The sequence below is a fragment of the Fulmarus glacialis genome, unplaced genomic scaffold, assembly GCF_000690835.1.
Source record: "Fulmarus glacialis isolate BGI_N327 unplaced genomic scaffold, ASM69083v1 scaffold11157, whole genome shotgun sequence".
Lineage (NCBI taxonomy): Eukaryota > Metazoa > Chordata > Aves > Procellariiformes > Procellariidae > Fulmarus > Fulmarus glacialis.
In genome coordinates, this window is record NW_009223829.1 from 73,874 (window position 1) to 97,931 (window position 24,058).

Sequence of the window (24,058 nt, forward strand, 5' to 3'; positions counted from 1 at the left end):
CGCTGCTCTTCCCCTTCATTTTTGCCGTGACGCTGGCGGGATGCTGAAAGAGGGACGGCTGCTCTGCAGGATGTCTGCAGGCTGTGTAATACCGTGTGGGTAGCAGGGTGACAGAGCCATCTCGTTTTCTTGAAGAGGTTCAGTCAGTGACTGATATGCCATGAAAGGTCACCTTATTGCCCGAACAGATGTGATTGTTTTTTATAGATGGTGAAGGATTCCTGGGTGACCTGTTCTTAGGGAATTACTCTGAGCTTCTAAGAAGAGATCCAGGTTTCATCCACGTTCAAGGATATTGTCCCAGCTTCAGGTGCATGAAGCTGTGCCTTTCCCCCAGGCATGTTAAGCAACAAGAGCCTAAGAGGAAAAAGCAACCACCCCTCTGCTGCTGCCTGCTGAAGTGGAGCTCCATGGCACTGTTCCCGCTTCTTCCATACAGCACGCGGTCAGCCTTTTACTTCAGTCTTTCCAAGTACAGGATGTCAGGCTTCCATCTAAAGTGCAATCTGGTCACCTCTGTGACATAAGGACCCAGTTGTACCCTGTGAGTTTTACTACTCAGATTTCCACCCTGCCCTACTCCTCCACTTCCACTTAATTCCAGGGCCATGTCAAAAGCAAAATACCCTTCTCCTGTGGAGTAGAAACGAAACATTCTAGTAACTCCAGGAGCTATTGGTCGCCTCAGAGGCTATCTATTTTATAGCAAACTTTTTTGATAGTAAAAAAAGGAGAGAAAACAGATAGCTATTTTGGACTTGGGAGGACTGACACCTCTATTCAGGAGCTCAAGTCCCAGTCTGGTTCAGGGGGTGGTGTTGGCGCCAGTATGGCTTCATCAAGAGAACTGAGTGTCTGCTTTTGCTCTGTAGGATGCTCTCTTTCACACCATAATGAAATGGCTTCACTGGTTGTTCTGCCTTAGGTGAGGATCTTTTCCAGGACAGGCTCTTCCACTTTCTGTATTCAGTGCAATGAGTGTCCTTCTGGAGGTTCTGGACTGAAGTAGTTATCACCTCCTAAGAGGGAGGAAAGAAGTAATCATTGATCCTGGGTGGTTCCTGGGTATTGGGAGGGGGATCTGCAGCCCACTATTTAGTGTGAAGGCTTCGAAGGAGTTAACGTTTTGTAGAAGCTGCTGCATATGTGTTGGTTACCAAAACAGTATGCCTTTTATTGGGAAGCAACGCCTATAGGCCGGCTAATTATGAGAGCACAAGATGAACCTACAACATCTGGAATGGAAGAAGTAAGAAATTCCTCAAGTTAAAATCCTTGGCCCCCGACCCACCCTCCCCTTAACTTCCTAAGCAAAACACTCCTTTTATCTATGTTCCAAATCCCACCGTGGGTTGATTGCAGCTGAACTGGACACAACAAAGTACAAAGGGTGACATTTACAACTTGTCCTTGTCTTTATCTGGCATCTGTAAGCGTGATGATCTAGCCAAGGGAAACGCCATCGCTGAATGTCAAAACAAGTTATCTTAATACACCACCATCGCTGTTATCTTAACACAACACAAACTTAGGTTGCTTACCCAGCACTTTTGAGTAAGGCAGGGAACTTGCTATATGTGCCCACAGGTAACACAACAAAACGCAGGCACTTTCGGGAAGGCCCCAATTAATTCCTTGCAGCTGCTTTGTGAAGGGCACTGCTCCCAAGACCTGGAGTATTGTACAGCTCGCTCTGGATCTGGGGGAGTATTAGTTTGCGGAATACAAATTCTCCCTTGACTCCTGGAGTCAAGTGTCTGGTGCTGCCTCATCCGGGCTTTCTCCTCTGACAGAGTCATCCTTTTGCTGGGTCAGTTTTTTACACTGGTAGTTCTCCTAAGATGACTCCATTTGCAGCCTACCCCTCAGGCGTCACTCTTACGGTGGCCGCACGGAGCAGACAGCTGCCAAGTCCAAATCCCCTTTTGAAGCTATGCTGCCTGATGTTTCGTATCACTTTCTGAAAGGGTTCAAGTGCACATAGTGGCTCTTTTTGCCTTCACTTGCACGGGGAAAGTTCATCTTCTGCTCCACCAGGTTTCTGTAAGGGGCTGTTTGAGACACTTTCTCCAGCCAAGGACTCTGTCTCTCAGTGGATCTTTTTTCCCTAAACAGGCCAACACTGCAATGGGTCGTTGGCTCCTATCCCATCTTCATTTCTTCCTGGCAACTTTTAGGTTGTTCATGTAATAAATAAGGTTATGGTTGAACAAACAGTTACGAAGAACACTTGTGAAGCCCTGATAAGTATTCACCTCAGACTAAAGCCTGTACTTGATTTTTTAATTTTTTTTAAAGGAAGAAAGAAAAATATGTTGACTTTTCCATTTTACACATTTTCTTGTTTTCCACGGGCTAACACTCACTGCGTGTGCGCTTCTTGGGTTTAAGATGGAAGCACACACGGTAGGGTTGAGTTCCCTGAACGCGGAAGCCGAGTGTGACATGTCACTGGGTAGCTGCAATACAATGTGAGAGTTGCCCAGAAAAGACCTGTGACCTTCTGGAGTAGTAGGTAGAGACCAGGGAGGTTACCTAGGGTATCTCAAATGGCATTAGATGCTTACTTTTAGGAATTAAATCAGCTCTTCATCTGTTTCCATTATTTTTTTGGACTCCTCCTTTTGTACCTTTATATACCATCTTTTCCTATAATTTTCAACTTTTCCTGTGTGAGATGCCTGAAGTGGATCAGTCATGAGGAAATTACCTTATATGTGTCATGGGTGACATATTCTGCAGTGCAACGTAAAGATTAAGTAGTCTGTGTGTACATAAAGGTGTAGTTTATTATCTGTGGGCAAAACGCATGGCAAAACTAGCTAGTACAAATGGCCGCTGTACCTGGCTGAATTACTTGATCTAAAAGCATTCGCTGACATTTGCTATGTCAGCTTTTGTTGTCAAGTGGTTTGTAAAGATATGAAATACCTCTTCCCCCAAGTATCTGCAAACAGCATCTGTTTGCTCGCAGCATTTGTCTATCGTAGCAGTAAAATGGGCAATCATTTTCTTTACCTGTCCATCTGTCATCTGGGAGTTGCGTTTAATGAGTTGAAGGAGCAATCTGGAAAGGAAGACAAATGCAGGGTTAGCGCTCATTACTGAAGCTTGACATATCGATTTGTAATATCATCCAAAGTTTGTAACTCTATGGTATGACCAGAAGGGCATACACCATGGCTGCCACCTGTGGCTCTATTTCTATCTCACTTTGTCTGCTTCTCCACAACTGTCTTCTCCCTTTCTTTTCCTTCACAGTAGGAGCAGCGGTGGAATAGTATTCTTGAGTACACGTTGATATTTTCAATTAAGCCCATCACTAAGACCTACGTCTGCTAGGATACACACTTCAGTCTAGTCAACTGACGTACTTATATTGATAAGAAACCCTATGCGCTATTTGTTAAACAGATGTTCTCAGCTGCATGCCACTTCCTAAAGTCAGTCGTGTTTGGAAACACTGGGAACTATAAGGCCTACTAGTCTCTGGAAATGTGATCCAAGATGCCAAAGATTTAAAAGAAGTCATTGGGACTAAAATTTCCAATGGACTTCAATGCTTTTGCACATAATTGTGTGCATACTCCTAAGGATATGTCCCGCAGCGTGAATTGTTCATGCAAATGGTAGGGCGTGGTCCCAGAAATCTGTGTCCTTCCAGGTTCATTCCCCTCTCCCGTGAGTTATTTTCATGTTTGTTTTCCTATCCGAAACCTTATGTTCACAATAAATACTTCAGATGAAGACTCCTCCTTGTGTGCTATTTACTGCTTGAATCCAAGAAGCTTCTAGGTGCTTTATGCTCTTAATTGTTAACGGGTAATAAAGTATTTCTCTGCCTCAGCATGGCTGGTGACATATTTTTGAGGGTTCTTTTTGCATTCCCTTCGTTACTAAGATATACTGGTTAGGATTAATATTCTTGGAAAAGGCAACGTGTCCTGCCCCAAGCTGTCACGGAGGGGCTATCTGCCGAAGCCCTACCTACGCATGTAGTAGAGGGTTGTGCTGCGAGGATGTGCAAGGTGGCACCGCTTCTGGATTCAAGCAAGATTCAGATATTTCTGTCTGAGCTAGGTATTGTCTACGCTGTGGAAAAGCAAAAACATCTGTCAAAGGGAAAAAATATTACTGAAATGAGAAATGTTAAACTGATGGTTCACTTGGACTGCTTTAAAACTTCTTCCCTGTAAATTCCTGGATCGCCGGACAAAATCACATTTAGATTCCGGGGAACGAAGGAAGAAACGACGAGGCTTTGTGCTGCAGTTGCTGTGGGGAGATGTTGTGTGCATTTGCTCCTTTTGGGAATTAAGGCACTGGGTTACAGTTTACAGAAATGCCAGTTTTTGACCACCTCTTGATGGGAGTAGTACCACTACCTTCAGCTGGTATAGACAAAACTGGTCTTACGTATGTTATAAAATGTCACCCTTTGACTGCCTGGTCCTAAGGCATTCACGGTTGTTAACTCTACGTCCTTAAAGGCTTCTGCAGGTCGCCTGAGCTGTCTAGTGACAGAGTATCTGTGCGTCTGTCTGGAAGAGCTCAGGCCCACCCCCAAAATATTTATCATACAGTTACAGGAAATAACTGGTGCAGATCAGCAAGGGCTACGTACAAGTATTGGTTTTGGTTGCTTTTGGTTTTTTACACGCATGCACACACACCTCCCCTACACACACACGTGCTATTTTAGCCAATAGTGTCAAATAAACTTATGTGTCCACAGTTTATTTGGAAAACATTGGTGGGCTTTTCATTTTGGAGATCCTGAAGATAAAGGACTAATAGACTGGATTGTGGTTACATTAGATAGAAATCACCACTCTAAGTCCTCTGGAAGAGGTAGGATCAGTTGGAAGTGTTCAATTTGTCCCGCTCTAAATGTATGTGTTAAAAAAAGGCAGGTCTTTGCATACAGCAATGAGTATCTCTGTGTAAATTTGAAGCCCTTTATCTAGCATTCACTGAAAAATTTTCAATGAAAAATTGTAGAAAGCAATTACCAGAACATCTAAGACAATGAGGATTCCTATATACTGAAAAATGACATTTAAAATGACATTATTTGGGGGTTTTGTTGATTTCTGTAGACCTTTTTTTAACTTAAAACCACATTTTTGGCTAGAAGTAGTGAATGTTTCCCTGAAAATAAAGATTCTTACCTTTCGCTGAAACTTTTTTTTTTTTTTTCCCATGGGAAATCAGAATCTTTAAAGAAGTACAGATTCATCCTCTTTGGGGGAAAAGACCCCAAAACAAAAAAGCAAACAAAACCCAAAACAAAACAGAAAAATCCCCAAAACCAAAACTATAATGTTTAACTCATCATAGTTAGCATATTGTATGTATTCCAGTAGGCTGAATATAAGGGTGTTTCACTTAGTGTTCATTATGTTGGGCATGGTAGTGTTGGGTTGATGGTTGGACTCGATGATCTTGGAGGTCTTTTCCAACCTTAATGATTCTATGATTCTATGTTCATGCGAAATTAACTCCAACCAGTTATTGACGCAGTTGCAAAGCTTCTAAGGACATCATAAGAAGGAAAGCAATTAAACTAGAATGTTCTTACCTGCATCTCAAGCAAATCTTTTCTGATTTTTGCATGTAGCAAAACTGGAGAAAATAAAGGAAAGAAACAGTATCCGCTTCACTATTGTGGATTATTTGCCGGTGTAGACCATGCAGGGAAGCTTGGAAAAAAAGAAGATGGAAGGCAATGAAATAATTTGTATGCTGTTATCAATCAGTGTCTGTAAACAATTAACCATACAATGGCAAATTGCTGTAAATGTCTATTAAGACCTGGAGAGGGCGCTCAGACTGAACCCACCCTTGCTAAAAGGGAGCGTGACAAAATACGAGGCTTGTGATACGGAGGGGACAGTTTTGAAAAGACCTTGTAAATTCAGATTTTTGCTTGGCCCAGCTACATACGAAATTGTGCGAATTAAGAACTGGGTTACAAGACTTCATGTAAAATGTAACTTGGTTTAATCTTGGAACTGTGCTCTCTTCCGCCCCTCCTTTTTTCAGGGGTCAGGGGTGGAGGCAGTATTTGTTGAACACTGTTCTGTATTAGCAAATAATGGCTGAGGCAGAAGTGAGAACTGCTGTCACAATTCACTTAGGACTGCAAACTATTAGAAAGTTAATTTACAATTTGAATTGCTTTACATGAGCTGAGGTACAGTTTCCTTAGCATGTTCCCGGAGCTTTACACACTTCCACTGAAAGAATTCAAGTGGAGGTTCACTTTTGTTCATGGGGAAGCCCAGAACAGACAGAATGCACTTGTGGATCTGGTTCAATACTTGCATCCAGTTAAATTTGGCAGATTTAATGAGCCACTGCTGCAGCCAAAGCAAAATACCATGTGTTTTAATCCTGGTACCCTGCCATGCAATAGTTTTACGTTAGTTGAAATGCAATTTACTAGTGCTAGTACACAGAAAAGTCAGATTCAGTCTTGGGGCAAAGACAGGAATAAATCATGAATCAGAAACCACCAAAAATCAAGTCATTTAGACAGCGTTGACTACTAAAGTATGCTTATTCATAATTAACACAACAGGTGTATCCCTTGCTGGGCAGCAAAGCAAGTGATGTACACTTAGCATGGGTAACAGAGAGCAGCCCTGGGCAGTCAAATAGGTTGTAAAAAATTATATTAAGGAAATGTACACCCAAATGTGCCAGTGGAATTCCTTGTATGTTTTAAAAACTTGGCACATCTTCAATCTGATGCAGTCAAAAGGTTTCACGACACTTATCTGTGAGCAGAAAAGGGTGAAGCACTTGGGTAACCAAGAGGAATTTTTCGGAAACCCAGGAATATGCCCTGGTCCAAAGCCACTGCCCATTACCGAGCCCAGGACACGCTCTACTGTATTTTGGCTAAGGCTGCGTGCCATGAGATCACCATCGTAAGCTGGTACAGGGAGCTGGAAGAACATTCTTGCTACCCGATCATTCTTCTATTTGCGTTGTCATGAACTGGATATAAATGTTTCCAAATGTTCAGGCGAAAGCTGCAGGATGCATTAAAGGAATTCCCATACGCTAAGGCCACAGCTAGGAGCTTTCTTACAAGAGACACTCGAGGGTCATGATACTAACCCTAGCTCCCAAATATCAGCAATGAATGCAGAGCACCTGGGGCCTGAAGGTCATGACATTTCATCAACCTCAGAAGGACCATGAGAAAACAAGAAGCAACACAGAAATGCCATGCCTAAGAGATCCAACTTAGCCCAGTGACCTAGAGATGACAAAATCTTTCAGGGATGCCCCTAAAAAGACCCCTACCAATACCCACTGTTTTAAAAGGTGTAGGAAACTGTGCTTACGATGGGACAACTGTCACTTTATGGTTCAGAGTGTGGTAGAGGTATGGAGAGGAGAAGGTGGTTGAACAATTCAGGGATGAAGAAAGTAAGGAGCTTAGGGCAGGTGGGAGGGGAGTCTGATGGATGCAGATGATGAGTGGTCAGCTGAAGGAATTAAAGACTGAAGGAGAAGGCAGAAGGAAATGGATGTAGCCCCTCACCCTCCCTCAGCAGGAGCAGTAGAATAAAGACCTTGCCTTCTACTCACCTCAGAGAAAAGTAGCATTTCTAACTTCTGGATCTGGCTGTTACTTTGGGAACTTTGGAATCTGCAGGCAGAACTTCTTTGTCCAGCAATGGTAGGTTTTGCATTTGTTAAGAATTAATGATATTTTGTTTGTTTATTTCTCTGTCTTAGCATAAGAAATCTATATATAGCAAATAAGCTAATTTAGAAGAATCTGAGGAGGTAGTGTTAATGGCTGGCGCTGTCAAAATTGCGTTTCTTGTAAAGGATGGGTGTGGAGTTCTCATTAGGCTTTCTCCAAAGATTGGAAGGAGAGAGGCCTTCCAAAAACTCGTGTCTGCCATAAAATTGATGTGCTGGTTTTTGTTTTGTTTTCCCCCTTGAATACTCAGGAATACTTGTGTAGTTTTCAGTGAGTTCTAGGATTAGAAGTTGCAACAGAAGGAATATAAAACCTAAAAGACTCTTGAAAAAACCTAACAAAAGCTGCTGCATGAAAACAAGTCACAGGTGTCACGCCAATAGTTATTGTAACAGTTGGCCTTTCTGAAATTTGAATCCATTGTTCAGGTTTGGTAGCAGAAATTTTAAAAGGTTTCAGGTAATTAGGGGGAGGTTTCCCTACCCCGTTAGGCGACACTTAAGTGGTTAAAGGGTACTTCTGTATAAGTGCAGTCTTAGCTATGGCTGCAGATGTGCTTATTCCTTTTCCTTCTGAACTCAAACTCTACAAGGTAAAAAGGAAAGTCATCTAATTACAAAGAAACCCAGATGGGCAAAAACATATCAGTTGTGGAAAACCACAGCCCAAAAGAGAGCCCCAGGAATACAAGGAAGATTGCTCAGCATGGGAGCAAAAGCTCTTAAGAAGTAATTTTCAAAACCATATCAATACCGAGGCTTAAGATACTTCTTTAAGTGCTGCAGCTTGGCTGAGGTGCTCTATCTTTATGCAAACTAAAATACACTGTGAAATGCAAGAATGAAATAGATGGGTTCTTATGAAATGTAGAAATGGGAGTGAGGTGGAGGGAAATGAATTCGTTTCACTTATTTTTGGTATATTGATATTCTACTCGACTACTATCTTGACACATTACTCTTTTCAGCATTGATAAATGATAAATGCAGCCTGGAAAACATTTATATATTAATTCTGTATCTCTTTGGAGCCAGCAGAATTACAGCCACATCAATTATAAACACATTTTCAATTACTAAATCTTAATGGAATCCTTAACCTGCTTTGTATTGGTAATGATTTAACACGCAGTTGAAAAGCCATACCAGATGTCACAGGAAGCTAACCAGCACGCGTAAGAATCGTAATGTGATACGGCATGGGGATTAGCTGGAAATCTAATGAGAAACCCACACTTCTTGATAGATTTGTGGGGCTAGTGCTGATTTCTGTGCCTCATAAGCTTCACTGAACCTCTTCCTCAGACAAGCTTACCTTGTCCTAATTAACTATGGCCACACTGTCCTAGAGCAGGTTAGTTTTAGCTGCGGTGAATGACTGTCAGCTTTTTGGATGGTGAATTAGATAATGGGAGTGGTCTTTATAATGACTATTTGTGCTCCCTTAAACTAAGGGAAAAGGTGCTTAACTGCAACTGACGAATGATTCTTGCTCCAATTCACAAAACTTTCGATCTTGAATGAGATGTTTGTGAATGCCTTGGGGTCACATAAACTCTTGTAAACCGACAAGTAACTATGACTTACAGTGGTTGAAAGGTTTGAACGTTCAATCATAACAAGATTGATGATTCTTGCTTTTAATTTTTCAACCCAATGTCTCTGAATATTTCATTCTGAGTGTACTTCTGGAGAAGATTCCCAGTTCATGAACTACAGGCACAAAGAAAAGGCCAAGAAAACTGCCCTTATGAAATGCCTTATTATGCAAGGGCTCTTCTAATGATGCAAGGGTTATGCAAGGGTCCTTGTTAAAGTGTAGAAGATTTGGGGGTTTTGTGTTCATGGACTGAAACTAAATACATACTAGAAAATCACACTGCTTTAGTGGCATAGAACCAAAAAATTTCTCTCTTAGGAGCTTCCTGCAATGAAGGGCATGATTTGGATGGTGGGCTTTTCAAGAGACGTCTCTAAAGTCAAAAGGTGTTTTAAAAACAACTTAAGACTTGAAAAGAAGGGTCTAAAAGCAGATCTGTTTGCAATGCTTTGCAAGCGAAGAGATACTTGATTTGTGGCTGATGTAGAAAAGATCTTTTTTTTTTCTTTCTATAAGAGCTCGTTGCTAGTTATCTTACTTAGACTGAACAGTTCCTTTGAACATTTTCTTAATATGTAACTCTAATTGCTGAAGTAAAGCGTAAAATGAACCTGTAATTGAATCTGACCATTAAGGTCTAGCTAAATGTCTTGCCACCTTTCATATTCTTTCATACGTACTTTCCAAGAGCAAGAAACAGAAAAAAACCCCAACAATGGAATCCCTGCCCATATATACTACTTAGAGCAACCATTTTGTGTAGGGAGCGCTGCAGAGCTTTGTCTTATGGTAGTCACCAGCAGACAAGGACAGATGCAGATTTATAAAGCTTTTATTTATTATTCATTTTTTTCAAAGTAATAGAATTGAAAAGTTTCTGGAAAAGCATGTGGTTTGACAAAACAAGATTTATGAAATACTCATTCAATATCAAAGGAAAAAAGGTAATGGGCAGGAGAAGTTACACAGAAGTATTTTTCTTCATATTTTTCCCACTGGCAACCTAGATTGGAGAAACAAAAACGATTCTTTTGTAAAACGGTAGCATACTAGTAGTACTTCAACTTTCTGTATGCTGTGTAACGGCAAATGGTGAACCATCCATTAGAAAAAAGCAAACGCCTGGTGGTTCAAGGGAAGCTTGATACTTTTTTGAGTTGAAGGAGTGCAATGGGTGGGAGGGTGGGCAGACAGGGGTAGATGGATAGATGACCCGATATATACGCATTATTGCTGTTACCTACCACGTGTTAAGCGCCAATTCCTAATGTGGCTCTGCTCTGGACTATTAGGTTTGCACCCTAGAAAAAGGAAAACAAACAGTTGTGAGAGAGAAACCAAGGGACCAAAGTATGTAGTGCTTAGAACTTTTATAAACTTAAACTTGTGTGTGCGTTATGGTTCGAAGGTGAATTCTGATGGTACTTCGTAACCTTAGAATCTGTGCGTTCCTGTATGTTGGGTATTTTTCTATTTTGCAAAGGTAGAAAATAAACCTTTAGACTGAATTAGAGACAAAATAATTCTTTCCTAAGTCTTCCTAATATGTTTACCTATGCAATCCTTTGGTTATAAATAAAAAAGGATTCAATCAATAAGCAGTTTAAGACATTAGTAATACAGTTCCATGCTCCAAGTGATAATGAGGTTGCTGCTGGAAACTGTCATTTATACATGCTGTAAATGCTTTGCGCTTGCTCAGCAATATGGCTACAGATAAACTTTTCCTGTGGTTATTTCATAGACAAGTCAATGTTGAGTGAACGAATGTATTTGTGGTGGATGAGTTTGAAAAAAACGGAATGACTGCTCATAGGACATGATCAGCTGGACTCCCCCTGCCAATATATCTATATTTGCTAGGTGTCTCTGATAATTGATCCAGATGCACTTTTTACTGGTAATCCTTCAGAGTTATGTAAGAATCTGTAGCACAAAAGGAAGTTTACATATGCTATAGTTTAAATTCTACACATACATATTTTTCAACTGTGGCTTGTGCACATTCAACTCTTCCGGACAAGGCCCTGAAGAACCTTATCTAATCTAGAATTTAGCCACGCTTAGAGCAGATGACTGGACTGCATTACCTCCCGACAACCCTTCCATATGAAATTGTTCGATGACTAAAATCTGTGACTATAATCTGTACAGTCAAGATATACATTATGCTCTGCAGGCAAATTTTTGGCAAGGGCACACAAACAAGTAACCATAGCAATATGCAGAACCACTGTCGTAGTGCATGGTTTCCTAGTGAGTTTCCAGTTTCCCCTATACGTTTTTTGTTTTGGTTTTTTTTTTAAAGGAGATAGGAAATACCTCTTCCCCAAAGCATGTGTCAATATCTGATTGCTTGCAGCACTTGTCTACCATGGCAGTGAAACCATCAGCAATTGTCTTTATTTGTTCTTCAGTCATCTGGGGCTTGCGTTTAATGAGGTTGACAAGCAATCTGAAAAACAAAGCCACAATACGCAGTTAACGCTACCTGTTGTAGTTTGATTTCCCAATTTAAAATACGCCATTCTATGCAGGTACAGCTCATTTATGAGTTTTTTTTTGTCATGTCTAGAGAAGTCTGTGCCTATTTGTGACTCCATACTCCCGGTCTACCACAACCATCTCTTTGCTTTTTGTTATCCTGGTTACAGGTGGGGAAAAACTTATTGAAATGATCTGTATGTTGTCTTAATTAACTATATCTTAAGACTTACGCTGGCAGTGGACCTATATGAAACTGGTCAGCTAAGACACTGATTTTAATTGAAGAAAATACCCTCTTTTGCCTCTTCCAAACCACATGATGTTATGCACTGACAAGCTTAGTACAAACACATAGTTCCATCTGATTTTCCCTCTGTCCCAGTCAGATGACAAAACAGGGGGTTTGTAGCTTCCTTCTGCCCCCCGCTAAGGTGTTACACTTCAGAACTTTTTCTACAAGGTATTTCTTTTAGCTTACTTCATCTGCCCTAATTCCTGTTCAATTTTCATCAAAGCTGAACATCTCAGGGTCAAATACTGGAGGCACATATTTGACATCTACTCCCATGGAAGTGAAACATGGTCTCCTGTAAACGTAGGAGTCGCTGCAGCAATGTGAAACATTGTCATTTATAGGTGTGGTCTCCTGTCTCCTGCACATATCCTGAATCACAATGCTCAGCTGGAAAGAGAAGGAAAGAAGGACTAACATGAGTTACACCTTCTAAAATAACAGAAGAAATACGTGATGTTTGTGTCACAATAGCATAGCTGGAAGTGGAAGCTGTCGGATCTAAACACCTGCTCGGAAATAGCATGGTCTTAAAATTTAAAATAAATACGTATTCCTGGAGTCGGGCATTTCTTAATCTGCAAACAGTCTGTCCGTTGGGCTACAATCACTAAGTAAGGTTTGTTTGGGTTTTTTTTTAAGAGACTGTTTAGCTTTTCCAAATGCAAGCTGCCGCAGACCCAATCGACTTACTTTTGCTTTCTGAGGGAGAGCTAAGTTTAGCTAAAATTTTCACAAGCTACCATCGGACAACTGTTTAGGTCCTCACGTCCATTAAAATTGAACGGACTTTGAATTTTCTTAGGTAGATGCTTAGCTTGGGGTTTATGAAAAATCATTGAGAGTTTACTATCTCACCAGAATTCAACATTTTTGAGAACAGAAGAAATCTCCAAGAGGAGTAGAGAGAATAAACAAATGTACTCACATATCCCTCAGAACAAGGTAGGCGTTTGTCTTCAGGAAGATGGCAGCACTTAGAACCAACGGCTGTCATTTTCTTTCCAATTTCAATCAAGGTATCAGTTGATACCTGAGGCATTTTCTTTGTGTAGCGGATCAGAAGTCTGAAAAAGTCATATCAAAATGACTGTTTGCTCACGTTTGAAGCATGCTCAACTGAGCTAGACCACTGAAGTGAAAATAGAAGTGAAGAGCAAATAAATTTGCCCAAAGCAGCCAGCATCACTGTTTACACTGTGATGTAATTAATTTATTTATCAGAAATATTTATCAGAAAGCACTTACGCTTTAAGGAAGTCTGCCTCGCCGCGGGTAGTGAGAAGCTCACAGTTTGTCTTGACAACATCCTGACTTTCTATGATATGTTTCTGCAATTCGTCGTGCTGCAAACAAATATAAATTTATTAGTAATGTTAGAGCAGGACATCCTGGTAACAGCCCTTTGACCGCCTCTAAACCTTTTTAGCTGTTAGACAGCCATTTTGCAAGGCCGATCACTTCCATATAGCCTGGATGGTGTAGGGAGGACTCGATTCTCATGTGAATCTTAAGTTCTAACAAAAATTCCGTTAAAAAGGCAGCAAGATTTATGACATTTAATTTAAACTAATTACCATTGGACGTAATTTCTAGACAATGGGGGTTTTTTGTTTGTTTGCTTAAATCGGGTGAATATGTTTCAAGTATAGGATTATCACCCGTGAGGGGCACATCCTCGTTCAATCCCTTGGCCAAAGCTGTCAGTGACTCAACTTGTGCTGTGACTTGTGTGCGATTCAGTTAAAGATTTAGGAGACCTAAGTTTAGGCGTCTCTGTGTGAGCTGGCCATGCAGGTTCCCATCATAAGCCATGAGCAGCTATACTCAGTATAGGCAGTGGAGCCCATAGAATAATTCAGCTAACCAGCTATTAAGCAACTTCTTCAGGACCAGCAGAATCACTTCTGAGAGACAGAGGCATCAGGCAGTTGAGTGAGACTAGTCTGAAACTTCTTAAGGTGACCAACGAAGTTACTCTGTGATCTGAGAAAACTCTGTATCCTTGTCATGGGCCCTGGACTGCTTCATCTCCCATCAGAACACTAACCTCCCCTGGGATTAGTCTCAAAATGCTTTCTGTCTGCTCTTCTGTAGGAGCTTCTCAACCCAATTGTTTCATGATAGGTACCAACCAAGCATTCTAGTTATCTGCAAACAAAGCTTTGCACCTACAGCGGTTCCGTAGCACTCAGCAGGGTTGTCTGTTTTGCAGCACTTGTCCAGGATTGTTTCATATCCCCTAATAACTCTCAGAATCAGCTGTGTGGAGAACTCAGGGTGTCTTCGTGCGTATTCATAAATAAGCCTGAAAGACACACAAGCTGACAGAATTAGAGCTCCCAAATAACACGCTGCTTTCTTCTTGCACAACACAGTAATTGACAATGACAGTTCCTCAGATGAGATCAAATAAGGTGGACAATGACCTTGGAATGCTGTTTGCTTGTTTTAAGTGGAATTTTTTTGGTCGTTCTGTTGTCTGCCAACAGGGCAAATATGAGAGGAACAAAATAGTTCCCCGGGACAGAATACTTCTTAAGCAGATAATTTACGCGGGCATGCACAAATCCCTCGAATAAAAGAAAGGCACTGATAAATTCAGCGTTGATAAGTAAGACAACGCTGAACAGAAACAGTCACAAAGCATGAATGAGAAACTAGGGGTTCAACTAGGGTTGAAGCTACATTAGTTACATCGGACTTCCATGTGGTTATCTCTCTTCTCCGTATGCACTGGAAACACCCAAGAGGACAGTTTTTCCAGCGGTGCAAAAGGCCGTAGTCCAGAAAAGACAGAGGATCGTTTGCAGGAACATTCAAATACAAGCACGCGTACCGTTGGCACTACTTACTCTGACAAGAATGCGTCACGGCCTGCCTCAAAGCTTTTACACACTTCCTTATCATGTATGTATCTTCCAACTAGTGAAGGAAGATTTTCAGGTTTCTCATCAAAATCTGCTTCAATAATGCACTGGCTTCGTTCCATAATGGGCTTCTCACAGCAGTGTTTGATTTTACTTGAGAAAACATCTTGTTTAGAGCACATATAGGTCATAAGCTCTGCCTGTAAAGTTAAAACATATTATCAGACAAGCTGTGAAATAATTATTTAAAGATAGATTAATTCGTCTTCTCTCTCTTTTTTCAGACTCTTCCCTTTTCGTTCGGGTCACCTATTTATTTAGTGCTTTCCTAAAGAAATGCTGTCTCCATACAAAAAGAAATAATCAGAGGGACGGGCACGTCCCCGTGCGTGTTGAGCACGATGTTCACAGGCGCGGAGGAGAATGCGGTTCCCTCTCTGATCTTAGAAACTTTGAGAAGACAAACTCTAGAAAGCCAAGCAAAGTCATTGAATGGTCTGTCACAAGGATGCCTGAGTGATCTTGTCAGTCCTGTCAGGTGCCCAGCTCTGACAGAGGACAAAACATGAAAAACCCCAGAGCTTCATAAAGCCAGCACTGGACACCAGCTGGTTTAAAAAGCGTGTCCAAGTTCCAGCCAGACAGGCAGTATTTAAATCATGTCACTATTGCAGAGTTTTGCTAATCCTCCCATGCAAGCTGTTCTCTAGAGTTCATTGGCACTACAAGAAAGCTGGATTAATGGCAGTGCATGCAACAGGATAGCAAAAAAAATGTGGCCTTTTTGCCTCTGCTTTCTTTTGCTGTGTTTATGATTGATTTGAAGCGAGTAAATACCATCAAATGATCTCCCTGATAAATGTTTTGATTTCCACGAAACACACACGCTATACTGTAAGTAACAGCTCCTTGCCCTCAAGATTATAAAGGGCTAGATCCGGAACTGCTCCAAAACCCAGTTCCAGTAACAGTCAGCTGAGCTGGCCGTGTTTTTCAGTGGCTGAGGAACCTTCCAGCAGTGTTGAGTACAAGTACGCTGGACTGTGAATGAATAGCTGCACAAATTACTGTCTTCCTAAACATTTTTCAAGTATGTAAACATTTTTGAAAAATACTTAGCTTACCCTGTCATCCATGCACTCTACCATGTCCCCTTCACAGCACTCTTTGTAGATACCCTTAACGTCACGCAGAACTTTAAGAATTTCTGAGAGTGGAGCCTTGGGATATTTCTGGCTCAGGAGAGCAAGTTTACTAGGTGGAAAAGAAGAAAAATACACTTGTTTTAAAGCTCTGTATAGAACAGAAACCTTGCAAGTCATTAACACTTATGATACTGTAGATCAGCATTGTTTCAAGTAAATATTCATTCATTCTTCTCATCTGAGTTCTGGTGGCTAGAAAAAAAGGCATCGACCCCTACACCAGTAACGCAGTGCTCCCTTAAAATAGACAGAAAGAAACAAGTTTGTGTTTCTTCTGTTCTATTTGAGCAGTCTACGTAAGAATCGCACCCTAGAATTCCCTGTCGCTCTTGAGTGACTGTAAAGCATCTCTAGATTACTTAGCACAGATGTATATAGTGCTAATTAAACCTTTAAATCAAAGCTGACTATATCTAGTAAGGTAATCCTAATCAATGTTAGTGTATTAGACTAGCCACGGAATGAAAGCAGTTCTCTGTGCTTAGGCAGGTGATCCACTTATTAATTGCAAAAGTCTATCTTAATCTTAACAGCGTACCTTTGACGACAACTGTCATTCTGCCAAATTTGACTCTTTGATTGTTTTAAGGTTCAAACTGGCAACTTCCTTTGCTGATTACCGACGTGCCTATCGCTAAAAGCTGTAGGCATCGGAACGGGGCACGGCTTTGGCAAAAATGTAGATTAAACACACTGGAATCTCTGGTTCTGAGTGACACTCCATCAGTTAACTCCGCATCTCCTGGATTGGTTCTAGAGACGGTTTCATTTCCCTGTAACTCTCTGGGCTGATCTTTTTACTAGTATTCACTATCAGCCTGGAATACACGGGTTGCCCTTTGCATCCAGTCTTTATGCAGAAACCTGATCAGAATTAAATTCTACATTTAAATAAATAGGCTAAGAAATCTTGTCGGCCTTGTGTTGAAAGACTGACCCGCTCATCTCCATTCTGTTGGATAATGGTCCTCGGCCAAAAATACGCGAGGAAGTACCATGAGTGCAGTTTTCAAACTCGGCATATAGAAGTGATTTATATATGCTGATGTTTTCCTCTTGAGTAGTTTCAGGTTTAGGTTAACAAGCCTACTTTTTATAAAAAACTGATTGGAACTTACTCTGCTTGGAAAGTTCTCTCGCCAAACTTCTTGAGGATTCCACAAGAATACTGGTGCTTCACACTAACTTTCTTGGCTCTTTCTTTTATGGCAGCTGCCTACAGTAACAAGATGCACATTATCACATTAAACTGATGATATCTAATGGACTGAGAAAAAAGCAAACCTGAAAATCACACTTCAGAAACACAGCGGGTTCTGGTCCAGTTAGCTCTGATGAAAAGCCAAGCCAACTGAGAACTCCTTAGGCAGTCCTAACCAGTTCGCAACCAGCATTTAATTTCTAGTCTATACACTGTACCTTAAGGCATGGTGCAATTATTCTACGGACATGCTGCTGTTCACCAAATACTTCCATTTCATTGAAAGTGGCTTCAAAGGAACATAAGTTGTCTATCACACAGAAGTCACTGGGACTGAGTTTGAGGCAAAGGGAAAGTTTGGCTCCTGCCATTCTCAAGGTTAACATGAAACCTTGGCTACAGTTCTCTAAAAAGCAGAGCTGTGTGGAAATCATCTGCTATTGATTCATAGGGCTTACACGCGATTAATCCTGACCCTTCTCTACAAGTTCTTCATATCAAGATTCGCATGAACAGGAAGGTTCTACCCGTTTCTCACTCCTTCTCCTCCTTCGTTGCTTGGGCAACGCATAGGGGAAGAATAGGAGAGATCTCTCATACACCTACACGTTGGATATGGCGATGGCATGTTAGGATGCCAAGTGAGCTCTGTCTTCCCCTAGTGCCTCTTCGATAGCACGCCTTCTCGCTACAGTTTACCACAGATGAAAAAGCCCAAGTGCTACACGTTATTTGGATTCAGCGCATCTGCGCAATACTCATAGCTGCCTGATAATGTATTACCAAAGAGACAAAAAGACAAGCTTCACTACCTGCAGTTTGATTCCTTTGTTTTTTCACTTAAAAAAATAAAAACATGAATTTTTTTACTATCTTAGTTTCTATGAAGCCATATAGAAATGTTTACTGAAAACCATCGTGGGAAAGGACAATTCTGGAATTATAAACCGTAATTTAACAGTAGCCTTTTAAAGTCACTTCTCGCTTTTAAGAGAATTGCTGCTAAGATCAGGAGAGACCCTTATGTAGCAGGCCAGTTGTTTAGTTTTCATCCACAGTGAAAAATTTAATGTACCTTTTCATCCAAGCAAGCACCGACATCACTCTCTTTGCAACAGGTTTGAAGTGCATGTTCATAATCAGCAGCCAGACTGAGGATTGTTGGGGCATACAAGAAGGGGTTTCTTCTTGCTACAGAATAGATGAAACTATAAGGAAAACAAAAACGTAAGTTACATATTCCAATGACATCAGCAAATGGCCTTAAATCTCTTAGAGCTTCTATGACTTTTATTTCTAGCTTAGAAATGTAATCTGTTTTTCTAACATAATGCCTACTAATGGCAAACGCTGTGCTAAATCTCACTGTTTCCAAAGCAGAGCTCGAGAACGACGATGGAAGGATGAAATCCTTATATTGTCAGCCACTTAGTTTGATGTACATATGCTTTTTAAAAATGCATTATCAAATACTTGAAGATTTTGATTTTGAGTGTGAAAAATTAATCTATGGCCATTTCACCAAGATTTTATTGCCGATTTTTTTTTTTCTTTTTACTGTTATCTTTCTTCCTCTTTTCCAATTACAATGGGGGTAGTGGGAAGCAGGAGCAAGTAAATTATTAAATCAGTATTGGAAACACTGTGGTTTTTCAGAGTTTTTTTGGGGAAAAAAAGTCCCCCAAGAGTTATAAAATGTGATCCCTTAAAGCCCATTTTTGAACGGAAAAACCTGCTCTAGCATTGAGTGAAATAACATGATCAGAGCTTTGGATATTTAATGACTGAGCAACTGTTTTATACATGCAGATATGAGGTTGAATACTTGCACCTTTTTCAAACGTCCTGCATGTCTGCACACTCTGTATAGCTTGGGGATCCCTCTTGTGCACGACTAAATACTTAAACACTACAAAATGGACATTTTTCTTACTGTCCCAGGAGTGACACCCGGTTGTCCTGGTACTCCTTGCATATCACATCAGTAGCCGGTCTTTGGTACGGCTGAATGAAGTCTGGTTGGGGAACTTTAAACGACAGGAAACACTCGTTTCTTTCAGGATCAGCTTTACTACAGCAGTCAGCCATTTCACCATATGAGTCGCGGAGCTTTTCTACTTGGCAGATTTCATCCAGGAAAATGGAGGGCTATAAGGGAGATGATGAGGGTCAGAATTATTGTTTAGAGACAGCGTAAGATACATTCTATTTATCTGTAAAAGAAAACCCAGATTGAAAAGTAAATACATGTTTACTGGATAAGATTAGACCATAAATCAGAAAAATCCATTGTTTTCAACACAATTTCATGAAGTTTTATTTTATGTGGTCCATTCAAAACTGTTACAATGCTTTAATGAAAAAAAATTAATTTTAATTATAATTTAAAATACTCTGTGCAAGACGGTGATCTCCTTTTACTTATAATCTGGCTAAACTGAATTGTCAGATGAATTGAAGCAGCATTTGATGTTCTACTTGATGATCAGCTTGGGAAACCTTTAGGGAGAACTAATGCGCTCATGTCTTTTGGTCTGAATGTTAGAGCTCGCAAGAACACAAGCACCTAACTTTATGAAGGGCTGGGCTGAACCTGCTAGACATCCAGGGATCTTGCATACATGCACATTTCTTTTGTTACCTGATCTTAGAGGAGTTTTTTTTAGAACTCCTTAAACTAAGTACCTTAAATTAGCACACATAGCTTTTCAAGTCACCCCAGCGTGAAAACCCACACACTTTGGTCACTTTAATACCTGGCATTAGACCTGTATTTTACAGCTGGGGTATTCGTACTAAATGCTAAGGTTTATTTCCAGCCAATGCTAAACTTAATGTGCCAAAGTGTGGTGTTTGGGCTCCAACATATGGCTCCACAGAACATTTAGGCACTTCTGAAAGGCAGAGTTTCAGAACCTGACAAAAACAAGTTCTTCGTTTCAGCACTAAAATCTGAGCATTGGTCGATGACAACAGCAACACCTGAAAGGGTCAGGCATAAATCCTCAGCGAGGAAGATTCTGGTAGCTGCATAGAATGAGGAGAAACACAATACCAAAGGATTCGCTACCTACCAGTGATTTTGTGCACTCAGGAGCATCCTCATTGGCCACACACTTCTGTGCCAGGTCGACAACATCCTTCACCAGCTTAGACAGTCCGTCATAAGAACATCTCTGGAGATACTGGGCAAATGTGACCATGGTACTGAAACAAAAAAGCACATTTTGGAATATGGACATAAGAAAGATAACAATCAATATTTTCGAAGGTGCTTCTGGATTCAAAATAGTTTGTTCAAGTGACACGCACAAATGCTTAAACAGAGTACCATGAAGAGCATAGTACCAGATCCCACATCCTTCCTCTTCTCATCTCCTTTCTGAAAAATGTTTTTAACCTTACTTCCCAAGAACAAAAGTCTTGAATAATAGATTAAAAACAAAACAGAAAAGACTGTGATTTGAGTTTTCTGCCACTTCTACCAGCATATTCGTAAATGCCATAAACTAAGCTCTTTTTTGCCATTGTTACAAATTGCGATCTTCAGGCTGCCTTCTTTCAGAAGTAGTTATGTTCCTGTCAGGGCCCTCTGCCATTCCTAAAACCAGTTTCAAAAGAAAAGCATTGAATTGTCTCACAAAACCTGTCGCAGGTTTGTTTTTTGACCTTGGTGGTTTGGGTTTTCTTCTTTCGTAATGTCTCAATCCAGCATAACACCTCTCCATCCTAAGGTTATCAGAACTGTATTACTCATGCCTATTTTCGTTTCACATAAGGAACACAGGTTTTTTCTCATAAGCTTTGCAGGGAGTTCTCTTCCCAGAGAAAGTCATCGTGACTTTTGCAGATCTTAAAATATTTGTAGGCTCTGTATACTAAAAGTAAGAAGGCTAACTCAAGCAAGCTGCCATGCTTCAGTGAGACACACACACACTCTTCACTAGCTCATACGGTGTGTTTTAGTTTCCCTATTTTGTCCAATATCAACAGAGATGGAAAACAATCAGAAAATGAAAGCTGAACATTCACTTACACTGCCTTAAATGTCTCTTCCTTCAAATCATTGTAGCGATGGGCAATCTCACTCTTGTGCTCTAGGAAGAAAAACAAAGAGAACAGTGACGCTCACTGTCACACTGGCTGTGCTAGACCCCTTAAAGAATACATCCTGGGCACCTTGGGCCAGATCTTCAGAAGTGTTCAGCATTCACCCAGCTCTTATACTCAAGGGAGTAATATCATTGTTTTGAAACAGACCAAGCTAATGCTGGGCACTTGTAAAATCCCGCCTTTGGGTACACCACCCTGGGTAATCTGTACTGCTTTTCTGGGAACTTCAATCTAAACCTTTCTTCAGGCCACCTTGAACTCTTTGTTGTCTCAGATGACCGTTCTTGTCCATTTGTCTGCAGATACCTAACTCTTACGCACGCTCATCTTTCTGAAGGAACCCAAGCATGTGATTTTTAGGATTCTAATACAATATTTACCTCTGTAAGCGCATACTTAATTCAAATATTCAAAATTACTGTAGCTTACTGCTAAGGGTTAGCAAACATGTCCTTTGCATAACCAACAACATTACCATGTCTACGCTACAAATAAAGGAATGCAGCTGCAGTTTGATTAGAGCCAGCATTGGTAGAATTTTCTCTTTTTGAACACAAAATTATTAACAGATTCGTATTCGTGTTCCACCCAGTGCATCTGTCCTCTTCATGAGAAGGAAAGCAGATAAACCCTTCGCTTGGTCCTGATGTAACAAATACAGGTGGTAGTCACACCTCGCTCTTGGTGAGAAGACTCCCAACGGATACTGAGGCATACGGCCACACTAATGAATGAGCTAGAATGGCGCAGTTGTTTTGTTCTAGAAATACCATTCAGGAGCATTTAGAAAACATGAAGAGTAATTCCTTTACCTAATGGAATATAACTGCTTTGATAATATGGGTTTCAGTGCAGAAAATTGTAATTTAAAGATTTTTTGCTGCTGTTCACTGGCATTTCCAGCCAGCTCCTGAAAACTCAGTTTTGTTAAATTTGAGTATTTTCATGTTTCAAACAAAAATAAAAAATATCAGTGGAAAAATTTCTAGACTGCCTGCAGAAATATTTGTTTGGCCAAGGCCTATATTTGTTTGACCAAGGTCTAAAGTTTTATAACACAGGGAGAAATGACACAATGAGGAGTTTTCACCCAGCCTTTTTATAGCCCAGACCGAGAGGTAGATTTTTGGATTTTTCACCTACTCGTGTGAAAACTGTTGCCTTTAATTGGTGAGGAGCTTGCTTATTGAGCTACCATTCAAAAGACAGCACTTCCAAAAGCACAGTCCATCCGCTTCCTCCATGCTGCAAAGTAACAGATTCTAAATAATGAACATCTGTTCATGCGCCACACTGATGTTGCAAAGCGACGTCACCAAACTTACTCGCCCAGTTAAGTTGTCTGCAGTGTTCTACCCACCTCCTCCCCGTTTCTTAATTTAGTTTCTTTTCAAGACAACAAAATTTTTCTGTTCGCTTTGGATCAGGCTTGCAAGAATTGTTCCCGAAATTGCATTAAAGACATAAAATTGATATAGCAAAGACAACTAATTAGTCCTTTCTTACCTGTCTCTCGAGCAACTCTTTGCAGATTTCTGGATCTGGCAGAACTTAAGAGGAAAATAAATGAAATTAATGTTACCCACTTCATGGTTGCAGATTATAATGTGGGCCAAATTGCTTAGAAATGCTAGGAAGATTGAAAGGAAAGCATTTGCTTATATACCCTTTACTACCCGTCCCTGTAAAATATTAACCATAGAGCTGGCATTTGTAGATTTCCATTTGGTCTGAAGAAGATTACAAAACTTGGACTGTCCTTGTCAAAAATGAATTTGATATTATTTGTTTATTATGTGTTACTCAGTGCCTTTTTGTCCCGAAAAGGTTGAACTTTCCAGCACCCAAATAGATAAAGTTTTGCGTAAATTTCCTTATCAAATGACAAACAAGGAGTTCAAGGCATCAGACAAAAAAGTCATCAAGTCTAATCCTATAGCCGTGCTTTTTTTTTTTTTTTTTTGCTAGTATTTGTTCAAAAGCAAAGCAGGTTGGTATTGTACAGTAACAATTCACCCAGATAGGACTCGGTCCACATACTCGCTTGTAATTACAGAATTTTAATTTTAAATCACTTTACAAAGATGAGATGGTTCACCTAGACTTTGGGATAAAAAATACAAATTGGGGAAATACAGCAGTGAGTACAAAGATACAGGTAAACAGCATCTACAATTTCAATTGGCTTCTGAATTCTTAAAGAAATAGAAGGTAAAAGTGTGGAATGGGTACCAGGGAATCTGAATCTCACAATATATGTAGCTCCAGAGCAGAACAATTTCATGCAGACAACGGATCTGTGTCAGTAAGTTGGAACCGATGCTTTTACACTGTATAAGACTGCGTCTCAAATTTTGGGATGTACACTTACGGTAACATCCAAGAGGAAGGCTGCTCAAACAGCCGAAGGGCTGATTTGAGCACCTGATTTGTTAGATCCAGTTCTGGTTTTCTGTGGGTACCGCTATTCACCAGGATCCAGAAAACTGCCAGATATTCGTGTAAGTATATGCAAGAGCTGTCATTTCATAATTTTTGAAATTCCTCATTTGCGCTGACATCCTC

General features: G+C 40.5%; 1 protein-coding gene across 1 annotated transcript; it reads right to left on the reverse strand.

Moving 5' to 3' along the window:
* Positions 1 to 10,141: 10,141 nt before the first annotated feature.
* Positions 10,142 to 23,128, reverse strand: LOC104079781 (serum albumin-like). The gene is given in 16 exon segments (XM_009581933.1): positions 10,142 to 10,328; positions 10,570 to 10,626; positions 11,648 to 11,780; positions 12,291 to 12,314; positions 12,316 to 12,494; positions 13,033 to 13,171; positions 13,353 to 13,450; positions 14,280 to 14,412; positions 14,960 to 15,174; positions 16,099 to 16,228; positions 17,298 to 17,395; positions 18,456 to 18,588; positions 19,314 to 19,528; positions 20,455 to 20,587; positions 21,417 to 21,477; positions 23,000 to 23,128. Coding segments are annotated over 15 exon segments (1,827 nt in total). The 5' UTR covers positions 23,085 to 23,128; the 3' UTR covers positions 10,142 to 10,328; positions 10,570 to 10,575.
* Positions 23,129 to 24,058: the final 930 nt, after the last annotated feature.